Source organism: Mollisia scopiformis (genome assembly GCF_001500285.1).
Source record: "Mollisia scopiformis unplaced genomic scaffold LY89scaffold_24, whole genome shotgun sequence".
Lineage (NCBI taxonomy): Eukaryota > Fungi > Ascomycota > Leotiomycetes > Helotiales > Mollisiaceae > Mollisia > Mollisia scopiformis.
The window spans coordinates 620,993-640,062 of record NW_017263604.1 but is presented as its reverse complement, the minus strand read 5'-3'; the positions used below and the strand labels follow the sequence as shown (position 1 = coordinate 640,062).

Here is a 19,070-nt window from a genome sequence, read left to right as displayed (position 1 = left end):
AGATCGTGCTGCGGGAACTAAAAGCGGATGATCAGCTATGCATGGCGCCGGGAAAGGAGCGAAGACCGAGACAAATACAGCTTGTTGCTTTGAGTCTCTGAGACAACTTCAAAGTACTGAGATGGCGACGTCCGATGTATTTCACGATACCATACTGCGACAAAATCTTTTCATAATCATCTCCCTTTCAATGATACCTATGAATATGATATAGATATATCGAAATCTCAGCCCATTTCTTTTTCGCAGAATTGCTTAGATATGGGAAAATAAACCGAGGTGAGTAATCACCAATGTCTCAAGCACAACGCGACTTCCCGTCGCACGTGCGATTAATGCTAGACATCGAACAACGACCACAGGTCCAGACTCAAGTGATTGGAATTCTCTCAAGACAGGATGACTTATCACCAACCACCTCAAATGAGGCTGAGACTCCCGACGGGCTTAAATCTCCACACCGACCAGTCTCCCTAGGAGCATCTAAGTAAATCTTCTTCAGCAGAACCAACGACGAATTTCAAACCTTGCGAGTATTATACAGAAAGGCAAGTCACGGAACCCAGATGATATAAGGGAGCATGACTAAGAGATGTACTAGAAAAATAGGGAAATCAACAAAGAGTAACCAATAACAATGGTCCTTCTCGAAATCACCGCCGCAGCAACAGCGATGCCAGTCCTCGTCGACATCTGCCTCAACACAATCGTACTCCATTCCTCCTCGAATCCATGACCTCGAAACCCGGATGCTCTTTCGTCCACTTCACTGACGGCGATTTCTCTGATAGTTGTGGAGCTGTATTCTGTCGAGTTTTTGGGCGAGGATTTCACCTTCGAGATCAGGTTCTGGTGTAGCAGTCGATAGGATGACGAAGGAGGTCATGAAAGTGAGGCGAGAGTGTTAGGGGGAATAGTGATGTGGATCATAGTGCTAGGATAATACTCGAGTCTGCATATGCTCTTTCATGAATTCTGGATAGAGTGTACGACGAAGAGATGGAAATGGACAATGATTCGACGACATTGGAAGACTTTTCTGGGATGGATATGTATGACTGAACGATATGGAAATACTGGGAGTTTGATACCATGAAAGATGTTTGGAAGTTTGGCAGGATTGTATTAGCAGGATACCAGACAATACGATATGAATTTGAATGATCGGTCTCGAAGGGCCTTCACGTGGATGCTCGAGCTCTTGCTCAAGACCATGAATTCGAGCTCTAAGTGACGCGCCACACAGAAAGAACCTCACAACAAAGTACTTCCCCAGGTGAGGTATATACTTATATTCTTCCCATCTCCACAAGGGTAAAACAAGAATACGAATGCACTGCACTCGGTAGCCGCTATCCGAGAAGCGAAACTCTGAAGCGTAACAGCCGAGAACTTCAGCCCGCTAGACGCCGCACGGCACTTGGAAAGGGGCACGATGAGGCATTTATCTGAAGGGGCGGAGAGGGGCTCCACTTGGAAGTGCAGTATTTAGTTTGTCTTGGCATTCATTGCGATGTGCAACAGAGTGAAATTGGGAGAGAACTGGGAGTATGAGAGGGACGGCACGTGATCGTGGTGCTGCACTGTTCGACTTTAACCCCTTTCATTGCTTAGAGAGTGGATAAAGGAGTACTATGTTAATCATACTTGAGTGCAATTAGAAGCAATATAGGAATTCGTATGGGTCCAAGTCTAATGTGGAATACCTGGACCAGTTCACGACTTGGGTCCCGCCTAGGTATATAAGAAGAGTAACCCTCACCAAACAGCCTTCAGTTCTTTCATCATTTTACCCTCATCTCAACCCAAAACTCAGCCCACAAGACTTCTTCTCGCCGTGAACATCCACAAACCCAGCCACAACGCCCGACATCTCTTTCTTCATCAGCCCGCTGACGAAAATTGAAAGGACAGGTTGATAGGCATCGTAGACCCCCCTCGACGCCATTCCCACTCGCCTGTCGGAAGGCTATCTGTGGAAATGATCATAAAAGTGCACAGACACATGTCCAACCCCAATTTTGACTTGACATAAACTCAACCTAGGATCTCGGGAAAGCCGACGCGGGCTTGAATTGAGTTTGGCAACCTTGCATGCCGGGACGGCAATCTGCAGTCTCGCATCAGCCCTATGTCAATGGGCAATCACAGTTCATACGAGGAAGAAATATGATCGAAAACTTTCCATTCAATCTTACAACTTCCACAAACACTATATTACACTAGTAAAAGAAGAAGTCCGCCAAAAAGCAAGGGTATCAGAAAACGCTATCAGGAAAATCAAAGGGTAGTCTACACTTCGTAGTAATAATCCTCATCCAAGCCTTCCCTACTTGGGACGACGCCAGCGCCTTCAGGGGGTCCACCATATCCATCATCTAATCGTACATTCAGAAGACGAATCTTCAATCCATACTCGCCAGCCAAGGCCAATAATTTGTTTGTTTCGGCAGTAATTGGGGTTTGGCTCAACAGCATGAGCAAGCCGTCCAACCAGTCGGATGCGAGGCTGTGGCTGGTGGGTATCAGGGTCAAGATCGGTCGCTCGACTTGGCGTCTCTTTGACGATTCGGACTTGTCGTCTTCAACTGGTACAAAGCTCATGATGGTGATTTTTGTTGGGTTTTGCTTTTGCGTCTTTGATGGCGATCTCAGAGTTGATCCACTCGATATACTTGAGGTATCGTCACCGGCTGCGGAAACATTGGACAGAACGGAGCTGATGGAGCCAACGTCGAGTTTCTCGCCAAGGTCATCAAGAGGGGGATCTTTTGTCGTAGGTGAAGGAAAGTCCGCATAGTGAAGCCACCGGCGATTGTGAGAGAGCTTCACGAACCGCCATGACGTTTTGGATGACCTCGGTCCGTTTTGATACCCATTGTCCATGCTGCTCTTGTATTGGACGGACTTCGGGAACCATGCACCTTGGAGGAGACATCTAACACGCTGTTCCTTGACAAAATGTAGAGCTTCTTGCTTGAGTTCTTCTCGAACTTGCAACAGATGCTGTCCCCATTCATCTTCAAATGTTAATTCCAGCAACTCCATCTGCAATTCACGAAGGCGGTTGTATTCGAATTCCGCAAGCTCTTCCTCGACTTCTGAAACGTCCTTGGTTCGTGGAGCTTGTCCAACAACTTGTTCCACCAAGATTCGTACCAGTTCTTCTACCTTTTCGAAATCGTCTCGTGTAGCTCCAGTAGCTTTCCATAGTCTAAAAAATGCTTGAAGACTGGCACCATGCAATCGTGACCATTGCAACAATAACGGCTTGAAAACTTTGTCGTAATTCTTCATACCGTCCAAAATAAGGTAATTCTTGGCGTCTTCCACGTCTGATTTGTCGACTTCGAAATGGTCGTATAAGATCATGGTGACTGCCAAGCTGGATCGAGCAAATGGACATCTTTCGTGGAGTGGTCGGGACGATTGTTCGAGAAGCAATTTTTGAAATCCATCCTCGTACTTTCGCACGTAATCCGTCAGGTCCATCATCCCGAGAAACCCAGTCTCATCGAATTCATATGCTGGACTCTCCGTCACAAATCCAAGTCGCCTCCACTTTTCTGGGTTGTGTCGTCTGCTTCCCTTCTTTCCATTCTCTGCCAATTCTTCTACCCTTGACCCGTTCCCATAATGTTCTTTCCGTTCCGGCGCACTCGATAAATGCAGTCCTTTCAATGCCCGTCTATGGTCTGGCTTCTCCAGATCAACACTTACCTCCCTCCACTTCTTCAGCAGAACTTTCGTCAATGCCTGGAATTCGAGTAAAGGGTGGGCGAGATCTTGGAGAGCAGAGCTTTGCATGAGAATATATGCCGCCCTTATGACTCCCAGATCTTGTAATCGTTTTATGAACTTGGGCCATTCCTCCCCAGTCCCTGCGACCTTGCCCGTATCACTTTTCCCAGTGTCGCTGATCGCATCCCTCATCAAAGCATTAAGCAGCATCAGGGCATTCGCACAAAGTGCATGGTCCGCAGAGTTGAGCTGTGATACTACCATTTCGAAAAATTGAGGATACACTGCTATTGCTGGTTTCAATGCTCGGAAACCAAAGTTGCTAGGTATTTTTATAGCACCTCGAGAGGATTGCGGATGGCTGACGATTGCGACCAATATTGACATTGCCCCACGTAGAATGTTGACCAGAGGATGCGTAACGATGAGCTCGACGACCCGCTCTACCAATTCCCCAGCGCCTGCGGCTTCGAATATCTCCCATCCCATGTCAACTTCGAGGAGGCGACTCAGCGATTGTAGCGAGTATGCCAGTGTGTTTCCTCCCGTTGTCATGATCAATCGCCGCAGGATGTTGAGCCCGCCGGAAGATATGAAGGCATCTGCGAAGGCGGGATCGTTGATCGAAGATTGGAGCTTAAAGACTGCCATCTTGCGCATGGCATCTTCATCGCTGGAGAGGCGCGAGAGGAGGGCGGGGATATCTGCTTGATCCATTGTGTCGCGTGTGGAGACCGGCGCCGAAGTGCTGTCAATTTGAGGAGGCGGAGATATTTCTTTTTATCGCAGACATCAGTGGTGATAATTGTGGAGGGGTATATGGAGAGGCTTTTTCTTGTTGTAGAAGTGTGGATGTCTTGGGATGTTTGCTGTTTGTGAGACAAGATTTTTGGAGATTCTGCTCAAGGTCGCGTCGGATCAGGAAGGTCCGTGCGTCAGGGGTCGCGGGACATTTTTGACGATCGTCTTGTTGCCAGCAACCATGATCTGAAATGTTATCAGAACCAAGTACAATCACTTCTTCTTTCTCTACAATGCCTATTGTCTATCAATTCATGCTGATCATGTGATAGAGTTATAGAGCATGTTCCCTTGAGCGAGACAACCCAAGTGGTCACCTCCTGAAGGAGGCACAAGAGAGTCGGCCTCGGAATATGTCAGCAGTTCTTTGCTGAAGAGCCAGACTTCTCTTGATCATGTGTATATCTTGCACCAAAATATCATCTTCGTGTTATCTTCCCCTTTCTGTGTGTTGTCAAATATGTGGTAAGAGTCAAGTCGGCGGCTGCATCTGCGGGGGTATGTACGGCAGGTTCCAAGTGGCAGGCTTTGGTTATACATTTTACTCAAGTAGGGCTATCTTAGTAGCTCAACTTTGCGAGCATTACAAGTTTATCGAAATCTATGCAAGTTCTATAGATTGTCCTGCCATCTTTTATTTCAAGGGACAGACATTAGAGATCTCGAATTTGAGCCCACATGACCCGGTATCCAACAACCGTCCAGCTCGACCATGGCTGACACTTCTCCCCTTCCAGCGTTTGTTGCCATGAAATCATCCTACGAGCTCCCCTTACCGCATCTAGCATCTTCTCCGTCAAAGACTTGCACTCTTTTTCTCCATCTGTGTAGCAGATAAGTCTCTCTCCGACCATTTCCTGCCATCCTTGATTCCAGAACGCGCTGATATCCATCTGCAGATCCCGAACCTCCTTTGTGAGATGTTAAGTGGTGTCATAACGAATACTTCCCTCATCCAAACCCTCTACCATCGGCGCGAATGAAATCAAAGCAAAGCTTCTTTCCTTACATTTAGAAGAACTCGGATTCGCTGTACGAGATCTTGTCCCGACAGGGTCCCCGAACGACCTTTCTCGACCTCTCCCCTCAATTCGATGGAACATTTACCCAACTCAGCTTCGAACTTCATGAATTCCTTTATTCTGTATACACAATTCTCGTACTTCTTCCGCAAGTTCTTGACCTGGTGATATCGGTCCATGAACTCCTCGCTGCTCCACGGCTTCTGTCGTTTCTCGGACAGGACTCTCAGTCTGCACTCTAGTGTGTCGGTATCTTCCGGCAGCGACAAAAAATCGTGGATCCGTGCTTCAGCGAGTTTGCACGGTACATAGATTAGTATGAGCAAAATTGGGCAGTATATAAGCATCGTGAGGGTCGTTATTCTTGTGGCCAGGTGGGAACTGTTCTTAATCGGGTCGTTCTGAAGGCGTTGTGTCGCATAAATATCCATAGAACAGGGGTCATCTGAAGCATGCAATCCCCATCATAAGAGCGGCTTGTTTCTGTGGCTTCATGTTTCGAGTGCGCTGATCGTGCTTCCGTGAAGATGAAGGTAGGTAGTTGAGAGTCGAATTCCGCAAAAGTAAACATATCAGAAAATGGAGAAGGTTCCAGAAGATGAGAAAGAACGCAGGGCGCATACGATATATCGTTTCGGCACTTGCTATCGTCGAGGTTTCGTCATGCGTATAAGTTGATACAGAAGTTTGGGGCCTGACGTACATAGCTTTAGCGAACTAACCCCTATTTCGCTAGCGAGCAAAACTGCTCCACCTATCCTGGGCCATTGTGAAGGCTTAGGAAGAAGGGTGAAAAAGTCGCGACTAGATATGCCTGACTGTACTATGCGACAACGAACATCTTTCGCAGCGAGTTTGGAAATAGCTTGTATGAATGCAATATAGATCTACATATATAAATGCACTTAGAAAGGTAATTCCCACAGCTTCGAATACTGTCGTCAAATCTCTACGCTTCACCATAATGGCAGCGTTGATGTCCAGTATTTCAGAATATCTTTCCACGTGACCATCGCCCATCTACGTCCAAGACACGGCATTCTTGCTCCTTTGCCTGATCTTATGTCCGTACTTGTAGAAGACATACGGAATGGGAGTCATCAAGACATTGATACAGGCCATAATGGTCAATGTCATATGCGGGCCCAGGTTCTCGTAGAATGGAACTCCAACAACCGTCATGCCACCCGCCGTCATGTATCGAGTGAAGGTAACGAAAGTGAGTGCTGATGCGGCATAGACCTCGTATGAATCGATGATGTACATGTATGCCGTCATAAAAATACAAATTATCCCGTATCCCAATAGCACCGAAGCCATTATGGAAGACCAAATGCTGATTGTGTCCTTCTGAAGTTTCAGCAGGAGTTTTACATGCGCGTGAAAAGGGGAGACTCACGAAGTCAGTCCATGCCATCCAAAATAATGAGATTGGAATAGCAGGTGCTCCTAACATCGCGAACCATAATCGGACTTCGGGCACGAACGCGTTCCTTCCAAAACTCTCTTTCGTGATTCTGTATACCCATGGAACAAGGAAGCTGGCGAGTACAATTCCAACGAATATACCAGTGAAAATGACATTCGTCAAACCTTGGCTCGTCCCGTATACCCTTTGGAAGATATAGGGATATCCATCTAGGAACGTGAACAGCACAATGTACAGCACTGTCAAGTATAAGGTCATGAAAAGCACAATTGGTTCCAGTGCCAAGACCAAGGGCCTGGTCAAAGCAATCTTTAACCTTGACCATAAAGTTGACTCAACAATTTCCATCTCGGCCCGAAATCTGTCGTCGCACGTCTTCTGTCGGAGATGTTTCGCTTTCCATACCAGCAGAAGAGGTGGATATGTTTCCGGTTGGAAAAGTACGATTAGACCGAGCCCTACCCCTGATATGATCAGTATGATCCATTCCGACCATCGCCAGCTCCCAAGGTTGATAATATAGCTGGCTATTACGGGACCAAGGACAGGCCCTCCGAAGCCGGGAATAGCGTACAAGGGAAAAGACCACGTCTTCTCGAGAGTTGGCCACAAGTCTGAGATAGACCCACCAGCACAGGTCAAAGGCGTTGCGCCAAAGGCACCAGCGAGGAACCGAAATGATAATTGTGCTCCAATGTTGGGCGCTAAAGCAGATGCCATGATGAAGATCATGTAGATAATCATGGTTGAAATGTATACGGCATTGCGGCCGAAGGTTTCCGATAACGGTCCTGCAAAGATGGCACCAACAGCGTACCCAGCAAGGTATAAACCTATGTTGGCATTATCAGACTTGGTTCATACCATATAGAGAGTTGCTTTGATGTGACATACCAATTGTCATCGATTCTACGACGTCACTGACGCCAAACTCAGCAGCAGCTTGAGGGAGAATAGCAGTGTCTGCGGAAGACGCTGCCCCAACCACAAAGCCAATGGAAGAGACAATTAGGGTGATGCATGCCCTGTATGCCACACTCCAATTTCGTGGATTTGAAGGATCGCTCTCTCCCTCCCAACCAACCACGAAGACTTTCCCACCTTTCCCTTCATGCGTCAAGCGTTCACGAGCATGAATGCCAGTTAGAGCGTGACCAAGAGTAGTTCGTAGAGAATTTTGTGTTCGAACAGTAATAACACTCCCTATCCGGCCGAGATCCATGGGATTGTCATCTTCAGAGTCGGTGCCATTCGAGGAATTTGTTGCGTCTTGTAAGACTTGTCCTTGGTCTTCTGGAACTGCAGGCAAATGACTCGAGGGATAATTAGTCTTTTCATGATCTCTCTGAATTTGTTTCTGGACTGCAAGACCGAGCCTGCGGTATTGTAAAAGCGATTGCATTATGTCGAGACGGTAAGACTTCTCTGTAGGGGCGGCAGTGACGATTGAAAAGAATTTGAATGCCGCAGCGCGGAACTGATCTTTATCATGCAGAGCGATAATCCTAGGTCTCTAGATCCATCTTTTGCAAAATGTTCGATAAGAAGCCGTTGGTGTGATGAAAGGTGGGATTTTGCTGGGAGGCGGTAAGTCAGTTCCCGTGCAGCTTGAATTCAATATGCAAAACAGTGGAGCCTCTCCACCGAAGAGACTCCACAACTGATAATGTGGCTAGGGTATGAATTTAGAAGCAGTTTCGAATCTACTGACATCATTCAGTGTGGCTATATTCCAATCTTTCTAATTATTGCGAAACTTGTTCGATTCAAAGAAAAGGAGACTCAAATTCGAAGTCGAGATCATCAAGATCATCAAAAGCAGATCCATTGAATCCGAAGATAGGATCATAAAGGAAGCTCATATCGCCAACATTCGCCGGCATTTCAAGCCCAATGGATGGATTTATGGGATCGTCTGGCGTTCGCAGCGTAGAGTTTAGATGGAGTGCCGTAACCTCTCCATTGTCAAATGGAACAGTCTGGGTCTCTGGAATACATTGTTCCCTTTCAAAGGTCCTTATGATTGCATCAATGTTGATATTCGAGGAAATTGACTCAAAACTTCCAGCAAATTCTCCATGGTCAAGAACGACACCCATTCGTGAGATCAAAGCGTCGATAACTTTCTTGGCCCGTCTGGGCGACCAACACACAGATTGTTGGATATCAAGAATATCTAGACATCTCCGAAGAGCACAATGCGCATCAGACCCACGAGGCCGTTGGGCAGCTATGCGGACGTGAATAGTCGCACTTACATATGTGGCGTACGATATAATGTGTGGTGAGGTTCCGAAACAATAATTTTGCTTGTAGCTTTCAAGAATGCGATCTATTTCGAAAGCAGCGACAGAGCATATTGAAAATGCATGTAGAGCATTGGAGGAAGATGTCGACTGAAGATGTCCATCCGAAACAAATGGCCGGTGAAGCAATATGACTATTACGTTGAAAAACGCCCTGCCAAGTCGAAGAGAGCATCAGCCTACCAAGCCAAAAATATTTGGAACGGACACGAAATTACTTACAGCAGAGACAAGAAATGAGGCAGTTTGATTCTGGCCCGATCGGCAATCTTGATATCCAGATGCGTAGGCAAAGACCTTCGCCAGTTCTCGAGCTCTGCATGAAGCGATTTAGAGGCATTAAGTAGATCGGTGGGATCTCGAGAGCTACTCTTCTCCATGTAGAAGTTTGAGAGAATTTTGTCAAGTATGATACTCAACTTGCAGAACTCTGCGAACGTGGAAATACTATATACTGGTGTCATCAAAGACGCCGAGTTTTCTGTGTAGGAAAGTGCATTGAACAACTCGAGCTCATCGTGGTCATCCAGGAAAGATAATGGAAGACTAGTACCGGAGTCCGCAAGAAGGGCAGGTCTCCCTTGGGAAAGTGACTGAAGCTTGTCATTGACTGGTTGCAGGTCAGAAGGGCAACAATAAAGATCGAATAAAGATCGACCTCCTCATAGCCACTCACCATAGGCAGCCCAAAAGACTCGGCGGCGTATCTCTGATTCTTCGACGGAGAATCGTCGCTGCGATGTTGCGGCGCCAGCATCAACATTTAAGCCTAGGTCGATAATCATGCTGAAGGCTATCCCAGCATACAGCCATGATACACTCTTCTCGTCACACCAGGAAAATAGAGCACTCGACAGAAGGAGTAATGCCTGGATGGTGGGGATGTCACTCTTGTCGAAACTATTTCGAAGTAGTTCAACAACCCTCTGTCTAAAAGCCCATCCTGCTGTGAGTTGATTGCTTGCATCGTGGCGGACTTCTACCCTTGATGTATATTTACATGCATAGAAATAGATTGCATTGAGCAGCAATTTGGAGAAATAAGGTCCGACACAAGCCATGTCGCGCATGAAAGCAGGGCGATATACGACGGGACCAGAGGACTGTTGCCTACTCCAGTAGATGGATAGAAGATGCATCCCTAGTTCCGGATCAATTCCATCAAAGTCGAGTTTGCCGGCGAGAAAGTTGACAGTCTCTAGTTGACGTTGGTTCGCGGACTCCGCTACTAACTGGCGTTTGATCCACAGATCTGAGACTTTCGTGACGGTGGCAGAACCTTGTCGAATTGCAGCTTCGGTAGACTTTTCATCAAAGACGGCACTTGTTGGACCATGATAGCAAGAATCTTTGTCTGGAGAAAATGCTCGCTCTGATGTTGAGCACACTCTTGAAGCCCGTACAGGATTGTGATCTCGGGGTCGATTTAACAATGCCAAGGACCTCCTGCATGTCATGGAAGGCCCCTCGCTTGATCCATTGCCAAGTGCTAGGATCGGGGATTGATGGTTTCCACTGACGGAGCAGGTTGTGCTGGAGTCGTGAGTGTTTCGTAAGCGTTGTCTTAGCGTTAATACTTCGTTTTGCAACTCCCGATTTTCATGCTCTAGTTGAGAAATTCGAGCGACGGAAGGTCTGGTAAAGATGATCAGTGACTGTTGGACAGGACCTTGACGTAAACCACCTCGGCTTTTTCTCCAGCTCGTAATAGATGCAGTCTCTTCCATGCTCTTTGCAATTTCGACATGTAGGCTTCTCATTATTACATCTCATCTATCTCCTCATCAATCTCCCCAAATTCTTCCCAATAAGCATCGGTTTAACGTACCTTGCGACGTCGGCAGAATTCACAGGCCATTGGAGCACGTCTCTGCTTACGGCTTGACGTATCTCCGTCTTGGGCTGACATTTCCGAAGGCTGGTGAAGCTGTCAATTGGGCAGAGAATCACACGGGTGTAAAGAAACCGTGACGGCAAGTGGGTTGTTAACATATGGATGAGCTGTGGGTTCTGGTAAGGTTTACAAAATGATGATGGGAAGTTGATGTTCAAGACGGCAAGTGAGTTGCCGTTTTGTCGCTTATAAATGGAGAAGGCTTAATAGGCGAACCAATCATCGTGCAGGCGTGAGCCGATCAGGGGAAGTACCCATGAAGTGGGATATAAAATCCCGCCGGGCTAAAATAAGGCATATTGGAACCGTATCACTCGTAGGACAAACGGAATCATAGCGCTTTTTGTCACGGATATAAGAGACAAAGAGAAAAGGTTCTTGCAATCATGGCTCCGTCAGTCAAAGTATAAGAATTCGTATCCCCAACGATGTAGAAATTCAATTCCTTCAGTGACCTCCCCTGCGCTGAGAGTCTATCTACTTACCTTTCTGATATTAACATATCGATTATGTCATCTCTTATCTCTAAACCTTGCATGGATCCTGAGCTGAGACTCGCTCTCGGAAAAGTTTCTTTCCCGCCCATATCACGCATCACTCCTGAAATTTGGAAGGCGATGCGTGTAGCGAATGCAACCCCTCCCAGCTTCCTCGATGACCAGAAAGTTCGTGGAATATCTCATAGAGAAGTCCGAATTTCCAGTCAAGACGGCAGCAATCACGAAATTATCCTCTCGATACTCCAACGTTCCGTCGAAACTACCGAGCCACGTCCTTGCCTCTACTGGATTCACGGCGGCGGCTTGCACTGGGGTGATCGTCTTCACACACTCGAGTTCCCAACGGACGTGATCCTCGAATGCGATGCTGTTTGCATCAGCGTTGAATATCGATTAGCTCCAGAGCACCCATTCTGCACTTCTGTGGAAGACTGTTACACAGGTCTCCAGTGGACCAGTGACCACACACAAGAGCTAGGCATTGACCCGAAGCGTCTCATGGTTGGGGGTAGTTCAGCAGGTGGAGCTCTCGCAGCTTCGATCGCTCTACTGTGTCGTGATCGTACAGGGCCATCGCTTTGCGCTCAAGTTCTCTTTTGTCCCATGCTCGATGATAGTTTGGCTACTGTGTCAAGTCGTCAGTATGTTGAATGTTCGGATTTCGTTCCTCGCGGGGTGTTTGAAGATTCATGGAAGGCTTCTCTCGCGAACAATGGCCAGAATTCGAACACCGTTGTACTTCCTCCGGCCAGGGTGAAAGATCTATCGGGACTTCCCCCTGCGTATCTTGATGTTGGATCGGCAGAAGTGTTGAGAGACGAGACGGTGGCATTTGCGTCAAGACTGTGGGAAAATGGTGTGCAAGCTGATCTTCATGTGTGGTCAGGTGGTTTTCATGGTTTTGACATATTCCTTCCAGATGCAGCTGTTTCGCAATCTTCCAGAAGATCTAAGTTGATGTGGGCGAGGAAGGTTTTTCAAGCAAACAGTTCCTGATCTACGATCAACAACATTTGGTGGAGTCATATGAGTACACATACATACAGTCTAAGAGGTAGATAAGAATGGAAGACCATATTTATTACAAGAAGGCAGAATTGAGTTGCAAGTCGTAAACAGCGCTTCATCCTTCGGCATAAAACCAATTTTTAAAGAAAAATTGAAGTAGAACTCCTTTTTTGTTACCCATCTATTCGCTGTACCCAGAAGGAAATTAAAAAAGCTTGACGGAAACTTGCAGTTGTTGCACTATTCCTTTCCATGATCATTTCGCATTCTACAAAGGATCGAAGTTAAGACAAACTAGAAGCTGATCGTCCTTGTAAGCGCTACCGCTGCAAGAAAATAACATGCGCCTTTGAAACAACCAAAGTAAAAGAGTCCGAGAACACATCTGACGTCACGGTTCTTTGATGCAGATAGGTAAAGAAGTATATAGAAGCTTCAGATGTGATTCATTGAAGCAACAGAACGGCTTGCTCTAAAGAAATACATAAAGTGCTCCCTTGGCCACGGTTTTCATCTCTCATCTCATATCCAGACATTACTGAATCGGATCCCGCCGAACATGGCCGTCCTATCGCCTTCTACGACTTGGTCTGGAGGGTAGCGAGCGGCGAAGTAACTAAAACCCACAATGCCATTGGATACCTCGAGTTCATGGAATACACAACATTATCCGCTGACGCGAATTCACCACTCGTCGAACCCTACTATAAGTGCTATTGGTACTTCGGGAAGTGGAGCGCGGTCTTCCTCTGCGACGCCTCTGACGATCCGATCCGAAATTCTTTCATCAACTTCAAGTTGATCGAAGCCAATGAGCACTTGAGAAACGACCTCGGCGCGCAAGCCGACAGCGTATTTGGATTGATCTTTGTTGATACATTGGACGATGGTGACGATCCGTTTCTATATTGGCGGAAAGATTGTAGACTTGCCGGTGGCTTGCAGACTACGATTTGTGGGTGGGCGAAGAGATATAGTGCGCTGGAGCAGAGATTGTCTATGATGGAGAAGAATAAATTGAGGATGAGAACAGAGTACATTGACATGGGTGACGCTGAGTCAGAAGGCGCAGATAAAGACGAGGACCGGAGAGGCGATGACTAGAATGATATTAAGGAAGGGAAGGATGGATAAAGTCCTATTTGGAAGACGATTGAAGCTTCAAACCAAGAGGGTGGTTACCGAGCGGCTCTAAATAGAGCCTAAAGGAGGCAGCAAAATTATCGTAGTAAATCTCTCTCCTGGCTAGTTCACAATCAAATCGTGAGGCTTCAAAGCTACTCTCTACTATTCCACTCCCCTTTCCACTATTAACCCTAATCACTTTCCTTTTCCTATCCTCTTGAGTCACTTAACATTAGCACTTAACTGACCTGCAAGTAAAGTTTTAATTTAAATCAAGTGCCAGTATGTATATTATTTCCAAAAAATTTATGTATAAAGGGTAAAAGGTTTTCTCCCAGAATTCGAACCTGATCAAGTAAAAAGTCATATTTCTTCAAAGGATTCTTAACAGACGGTAGTGGTGCGCCGTTAAACCTAATATAACTTCACTCCATCTACATAGATGATAGATCTTGCAGACAGTGACTAGTTGCATCAGCCTATGATGACTCTGGTCCCAATACCACGTATATTTCCAGATGGGTATATATCTCCTGGCCCATCTCTAATTTTTCCTTTCTTTTTCTCACATGTTCTCGCTCTCCAGCATTCAATCCATGTTACAAATTACGCGATCAATGCCTTGCAGTCCTACTTTTCTGAAAGTATATTATAATCATTCATTCAGAGTTCATCCTTCCATGTCATAGCCTGCGTGGTGCCAACCATCTCCTAATTCCTTGCGGTATGTCAAGAGTTTTATGCTTGAACTCGAAGTCTTCACAAATGTGATAGTACAGCTGATAGCTGTATGAAAGATTCGGTCTATGTGTGCTGAGGAAGTTCCATGTCAACAGCACCGTACCGAATTCAAGGAACGGATGGGAGAAGCTGCGGCATGAGCTTAAACCGCTAAGGTTCTGGGGTAATGCGGAAGCTAATTGACGGGGTATATGTGGAGTGGGGGAGAAGTGTATGGCGACAGCGGCAGATACAAATCAAGAATAATCTTTGAACTTTGAAACTTCACATAATTAGTATAATCGAGTTTTATGTGGATTTGATAGTCCGATCTCGCTCCATGCCGGTTGAACGATTTCCTTGGGCAAAATTCTCGCTTACGCCCCTTTATTGTTTCTCATATTCTTCCTTGCAGCCCGCATCATACCTGTGAAATATTCCGGTGTGCTATAACTCCCAGGTATGCGCTGGGCTGCACCGTTGCTCTAAAACGCTTCAGAGCCCCTCAGCGTGGGCTTAATGTTCTTCTTCAATTCGTTGCTAAAATCTCTGTAAGCAGCATCCAGATGTGCTTTCACTTCAAAATTTGCAAGACGCAAAAAAGAGAAAATGGAACTTGTTTCGAGCTGAAGGACGGGAAGGTTGTGCAACTTAGCCGTGTTTTGGCAGTCTGTCCACGACAAATATGGAAAGGATGCAAATGCGAAGGCAGTAAAAGTTATGAATGAAAGAATGACAATGAGGACGGCAGTAGCGACTTCCGGGAGGAATGAAAAGGGACTCAAAGAACGATGGTATTCTTGTTCAAAGGCGGGATGTCGAAAATTTCCGAGAAATAAGTGAGTAGTCTTAATCACAGTCCGGAGAAGAGACTTAGAAGATTCCCATCTCATGATTCAAAAATATTGAGCGAGCTGTAAAGGCTACCAGTAGCTATTGGACAGAATGATTCGACTAAGTGAAATGTGAATGTGGATGCACAGCACCAGTGTAATTCGAACGTGAATATCAGGCTTTATGTATGTATGGTACATGTTGTTTTGCTTAAACCATGCACTTTCTCTCGTGAATAGAAAGTTCTATATCACGGTCACTCCTTTCCATTCTTCCCTAAACTCGAAATTCCATCTAGCCATATAGTGACATAGGTGCCCATTTCCCTGAACTTGACAATTTTCCTGAAGAGAACAATAACATTTAAGCCACTTTGTCTGTACTCTTGTGGATTAGCTTTACTGGAAGGGATATACGCCCTCGCTTCCTACTTACTTTCATGGAAGAGTTAATAATCTAACCAGAACGTAGTCCCAAGCTTGATGCAACCTGCTCCGCACCAGGGGCATGTGACCGGGACGCCAGATTGATAGGGTTTCGCTCCTTTGTAGCCACAAACGATACTTGAGCACTGAACTGACTGGTAGAGAGGCATTGCTATCGAGTTGTTGACTTATTTGAGTTTGTGAAAAGGTGAAGATTTTGATTTATATACAATTTTTAAGTTGAATTGGTGTTGCGAGAAGGTTTGCTCTGATGTGATGCTTTGTGAAAGAAGAGAAAGAGGAGATTGAAATGGGCTTTCTTTTATAGCCGTTGGAACGGGAAGACTGGTCCTACAAGTCAAGGATCATTTGAATCACCAACCCTCAAGAAACTCGTCATTCTCATGAATAATTGCATTGAGGTATGATGAATAGTTGTCACTTTGATTGTCCATCATCACCATCAGTTGTTGGGAAATTCTGCCCAGCCTCTCTGGTTCACGATTCGATCTCTCGCAGTTCGGATGTAGCAATCACTCCAGTCAATAGATATATCAAATTTTGGAGCTTCAAGGTTGCCTGAAAACTAAATTGACTTATTGAGTTTCTCGAGTGCTTGCGTAATCTTTTGTTCCGTTGAGATGTTGGTTTCGTCTCTGAATAACACTCCGTCAAATGTTGGTATTACACAGGCCTGCTTGCCAATTGGTCAGATTTCAACAGCTACCTGGCTATTCCAACACGAAGTGCAGAGCCAACAGGCTAAATGCAGGCCGAATACCCACTGCCGGGCTTGTATTGGAAGTTCTTCGGTCTGTTTCTCCCTCAAGCCCCTCAACCATCAGTCCTCAATCTTTCAGCAATGAGCCTTGAAACCGCCGTTCTTATACGGATACTGTTCACGACGGTCGTCCTTTATATCACTGGTTGGATCGTATATTGCCGCTATTTCCATCCTCTCCGCGCCATTCCTGGGCCATTTCTTGCTTCCATCAGTCGATCATGGATTGTATACAAAACCATGGCGGCAGACATGGAGCATACCCAGCGGGCCTTGCACAAGAAGCATGGTAACATCTATCACATACAATATATAGATTCGGTGATTATGTAGGTAAGGGAAGCTAATTAATTAGGATATCTTGTTCGTATTGCACCTAATGAAGTTTCTTGCTCCGATCCCGAAGCCATCAAGGTACCAGATCTTCTTTTTCAAGATGAATCCACAATTGATAATTAGCTTACGCATCTGCCATATAGACTATATATGGCGTCAAGAGATTATTCAGAAAAGTTACACTCTTTGATAACCATTTGAAACTTTCTACTAACCTCCCTCTACCAGACCGACTTTTACAACGCTTGGGCTCCACCGAACAATGGCTACGTCGGTCACTTCCTTACTCGAGATGAGAAAGTTCACTCTGAACGAAGACGAATTGTCAACAATGTCTACTCGATGTCCAGTGTACTTGAATCAGAAGAGGCTGTGAATTCATGCTCGCAGCTCCTTTGTGAAATCATGAGCGAGTTTGCACGGCAGAAGAAAGAAGTTGACCTCGGCCTCTGGATCAATATGTAAGTACATATCCGCTATATTTCTCAAAACTCTGTCGATCCTTGGCATGGATATAATACTGATTTCTCATTAGGTACGCGTTTGATGTACTCGGTGAGCTCTTTTACGGCAAGATGTTCGGCTTCATGCGTGATCGAACAGACTTTGGAGGTTATATGAAAGCCATCGACTCTCTGCTTCCTGCTTTCACCATAGGCGGCACTTTGCCGTCTTACTTAACGAAACTATATCTGCTATCCACGATTCTGTTCTCACCCTCTGTTCGTGGGGCGTTGGGAGCTATCAAGCACATTGAGATCGCTTCCAAGAATGCAGTCCAAAAGCGCAAGCAGGAACTTGAAGAGAAAGAGGACGGAAAACACGACATGCTTCGCAAGATGCTGGAGATTAGTAGCGAAAAAGGGTCGAAGATACATTTCTCGCATGAAGATATATATGTCGAATCACACAGCTCACTGTAAGTCCTTGATAGTTCAAATGCACTGACTTTCGATAAGAGCAAGTCTAAAGGAGACTTTCAAGCTTCGCGGGCGCCGACACCACAGCTGCCGCCATTAATAGTATATTGTATTATCTGATGCTCAATCCTGTTGCCTACGAGAAGCTTACCGCCGAGATTGACGCATCTGTGATTTCTGGCGACCTTTCAATTCCCGCTTCCTATGCCGAAGCAATCAAGCTCCCTTATCTGAAAGCATGTATCAATGAGGGCATGCGCTTATACCCAAGTGTCGGTTTGACGATGCCACGACTTGTTCCTGCAGGTGGAGCGAGCATCTCTGGACACTATTTCGCAGAAGGTTGCCGCATTGGTATCAATCCAGCCGTGGTACACTACGACAAAAGAGTCTACGGAGAGGACGCTGATAGATTCAACCCAGATCGGTGGATTCACGCACCTGATGGATGCGATATTCCACGGATGGATAGGACTATGATTCAATTTGGTGCGGGGCCTCGTACATGCATTGGCAAGAATGTGAGCTTTTCCTTCTTAGTCTCTGTAAAAAAAAGTTTTGGGTAGACAATTCTGATGAATTTGTCAGATTTCATTGAGTGAAATCTACAAATTGGTCCCTCACCTCGTGAGGTTGTTTCACTTTCGCCTTGCGGACCCGAGTACAGGTTGGAAAACGAAAGATTATTGGTTCAATAAACAGACCGGCATCAATATCTATATGGAAGAGCGAATATTTCATTAGATCTAGCAGGATTGTTGAAGGGTTGAACAAGAGTCTAGTGACATTGGGTTTGGGATGAGATCAGAGGACGAACTTAGTCGTGGTTTTTGCTACCTTGTAGCTGTGGTTCAGATTCGGGCACTCCACTAGGAAAATAGTCGGAGTTCCTTAATCAGATTCCAATTCAAGTGACAGTACTTTTACATTTACTGATTACTTCAGACCATCAAGAGCAACGTCTCTAAAGTCTCGGACCTGTGCTTCACCACTGTCAAAACTATTCCATCTCCATCTTCATTAGTTCCTTTTACTTTAAATGGAAAAGATCCAAAAATACCTAAATATTTCTGGCTCAATGTCCTGGGAAGCATTACAGGTAGTCCCACACCGAAATGTTGACATGAACGTTTTCCATTTCCGTGTTTGGACCTGAGCAGTCGCTGCTCCAGCCTGAGCTGAGCCCTGAGTCCTGAGCAGGCTAATAAGTCAACAGGATCATGCTGAA

General features: G+C 45.8%; 7 protein-coding genes across 7 annotated transcripts; 3 read left to right on the top strand and 4 right to left on the bottom strand.

Annotated features, from left to right (window-relative positions):
• Positions 1–522: 522 nt before the first annotated feature.
• Positions 523–822, bottom strand: LY89DRAFT_240525 (uncharacterized protein). Its single transcript, XM_018206107.1, has one exon. The coding sequence runs from the start codon at positions 716–718 to the stop codon at positions 554–556; it is 165 nt and encodes a 54-aa protein (XP_018065596.1). The 5' UTR covers positions 719–822; the 3' UTR covers positions 523–553.
• Positions 823–1,793: 971 nt separating this feature from the next.
• On the bottom strand, positions 1,794–4,603 carry LY89DRAFT_689134 (uncharacterized protein). The gene is made up of 2 exons (XM_018215850.1): positions 2,297–4,603; positions 1,794–2,110 (listed from the first exon to the last, which is right to left on the bottom strand). Exons 1-2 carry the CDS (start codon positions 4,456–4,458, stop codon positions 2,038–2,040), a joined length of 2,235 nt encoding a protein of 744 aa, XP_018065595.1. The 5' UTR covers positions 4,459–4,603; the 3' UTR covers positions 1,794–2,037.
• A 1,981-nt stretch (positions 4,604–6,584) lies between these two features.
• LY89DRAFT_739437 (MFS general substrate transporter) lies at positions 6,585–8,395 on the bottom strand (the record flags this gene model as incomplete). Its single annotated transcript, XM_018220460.1, has 3 exons — positions 6,585–6,911; positions 6,964–7,826; positions 7,888–8,395. The coding sequence occupies 3 exons, from the start codon at positions 8,393–8,395 to the stop codon at positions 6,585–6,587; spliced, it is 1,698 nt and encodes a 565-aa protein (XP_018065594.1).
• Positions 8,396–8,759: 364 nt separating this feature from the next.
• On the bottom strand, positions 8,760–11,208 carry LY89DRAFT_594836 (uncharacterized protein; the record flags this gene model as incomplete). Its single annotated transcript, XM_018209824.1, has 5 exons — positions 8,760–9,453; positions 9,522–9,909; positions 9,976–10,934; positions 10,984–11,072; positions 11,128–11,208. 5 exons carry the CDS (start codon positions 11,206–11,208, stop codon positions 8,760–8,762), a joined length of 2,211 nt encoding a protein of 736 aa, XP_018065593.1.
• A 494-nt stretch (positions 11,209–11,702) lies between these two features.
• On the top strand, positions 11,703–12,747 carry LY89DRAFT_710342 (esterase LipW; the record flags this gene model as incomplete). Its single annotated transcript, XM_018217821.1, has 1 exon — positions 11,703–12,747. The coding sequence occupies one exon, from the start codon at positions 11,703–11,705 to the stop codon at positions 12,687–12,689; it is 987 nt and encodes a 328-aa protein (XP_018065592.1). The 3' UTR covers positions 12,690–12,747.
• A 605-nt stretch (positions 12,748–13,352) lies between these two features.
• Positions 13,353–13,805, top strand: LY89DRAFT_759070 (uncharacterized protein; the record flags this gene model as incomplete). Its single annotated transcript, XM_018221452.1, has 1 exon — positions 13,353–13,805. The coding sequence occupies one exon, from the start codon at positions 13,353–13,355 to the stop codon at positions 13,803–13,805; it is 453 nt and encodes a 150-aa protein (XP_018065591.1).
• Positions 13,806–16,667: 2,862 nt separating this feature from the next.
• On the top strand, positions 16,668–18,586 carry LY89DRAFT_595102 (cytochrome P450; the record flags this gene model as incomplete). The annotated part of the gene is made up of 7 exons (XM_018209841.1): positions 16,668–16,875; positions 16,942–17,000; positions 17,066–17,098; positions 17,151–17,383; positions 17,458–17,841; positions 17,907–18,363; positions 18,431–18,586. 7 exons carry the CDS (start codon positions 16,668–16,670, stop codon positions 18,584–18,586), a joined length of 1,530 nt encoding a protein of 509 aa, XP_018065590.1.
• Between the last annotated feature and the right edge of the window lie 484 nt (positions 18,587–19,070).

Excerpts from the sequence above, each read along its gene's own strand:
- LY89DRAFT_240525 (XM_018206107.1), bottom strand. The coding sequence starts at position 718 with ATGGAGTACGATTGTGTTGAGGCAGATGTCGACGAGGACTGGCATCGC.
- LY89DRAFT_689134 (XM_018215850.1), bottom strand. The coding sequence starts at position 4,458 with ATGGATCAAGCAGATATCCCCGCCCTCCTCTCGCGCCTCTCCAGCGAT. Across the intron at positions 2,111-2,296 it reads GAGGATTATTACTACGAAGT|ATTGCCGTCCCGGCATGCAA; the intron begins GTAGACTACCCT and ends GCGAGACTGCAG.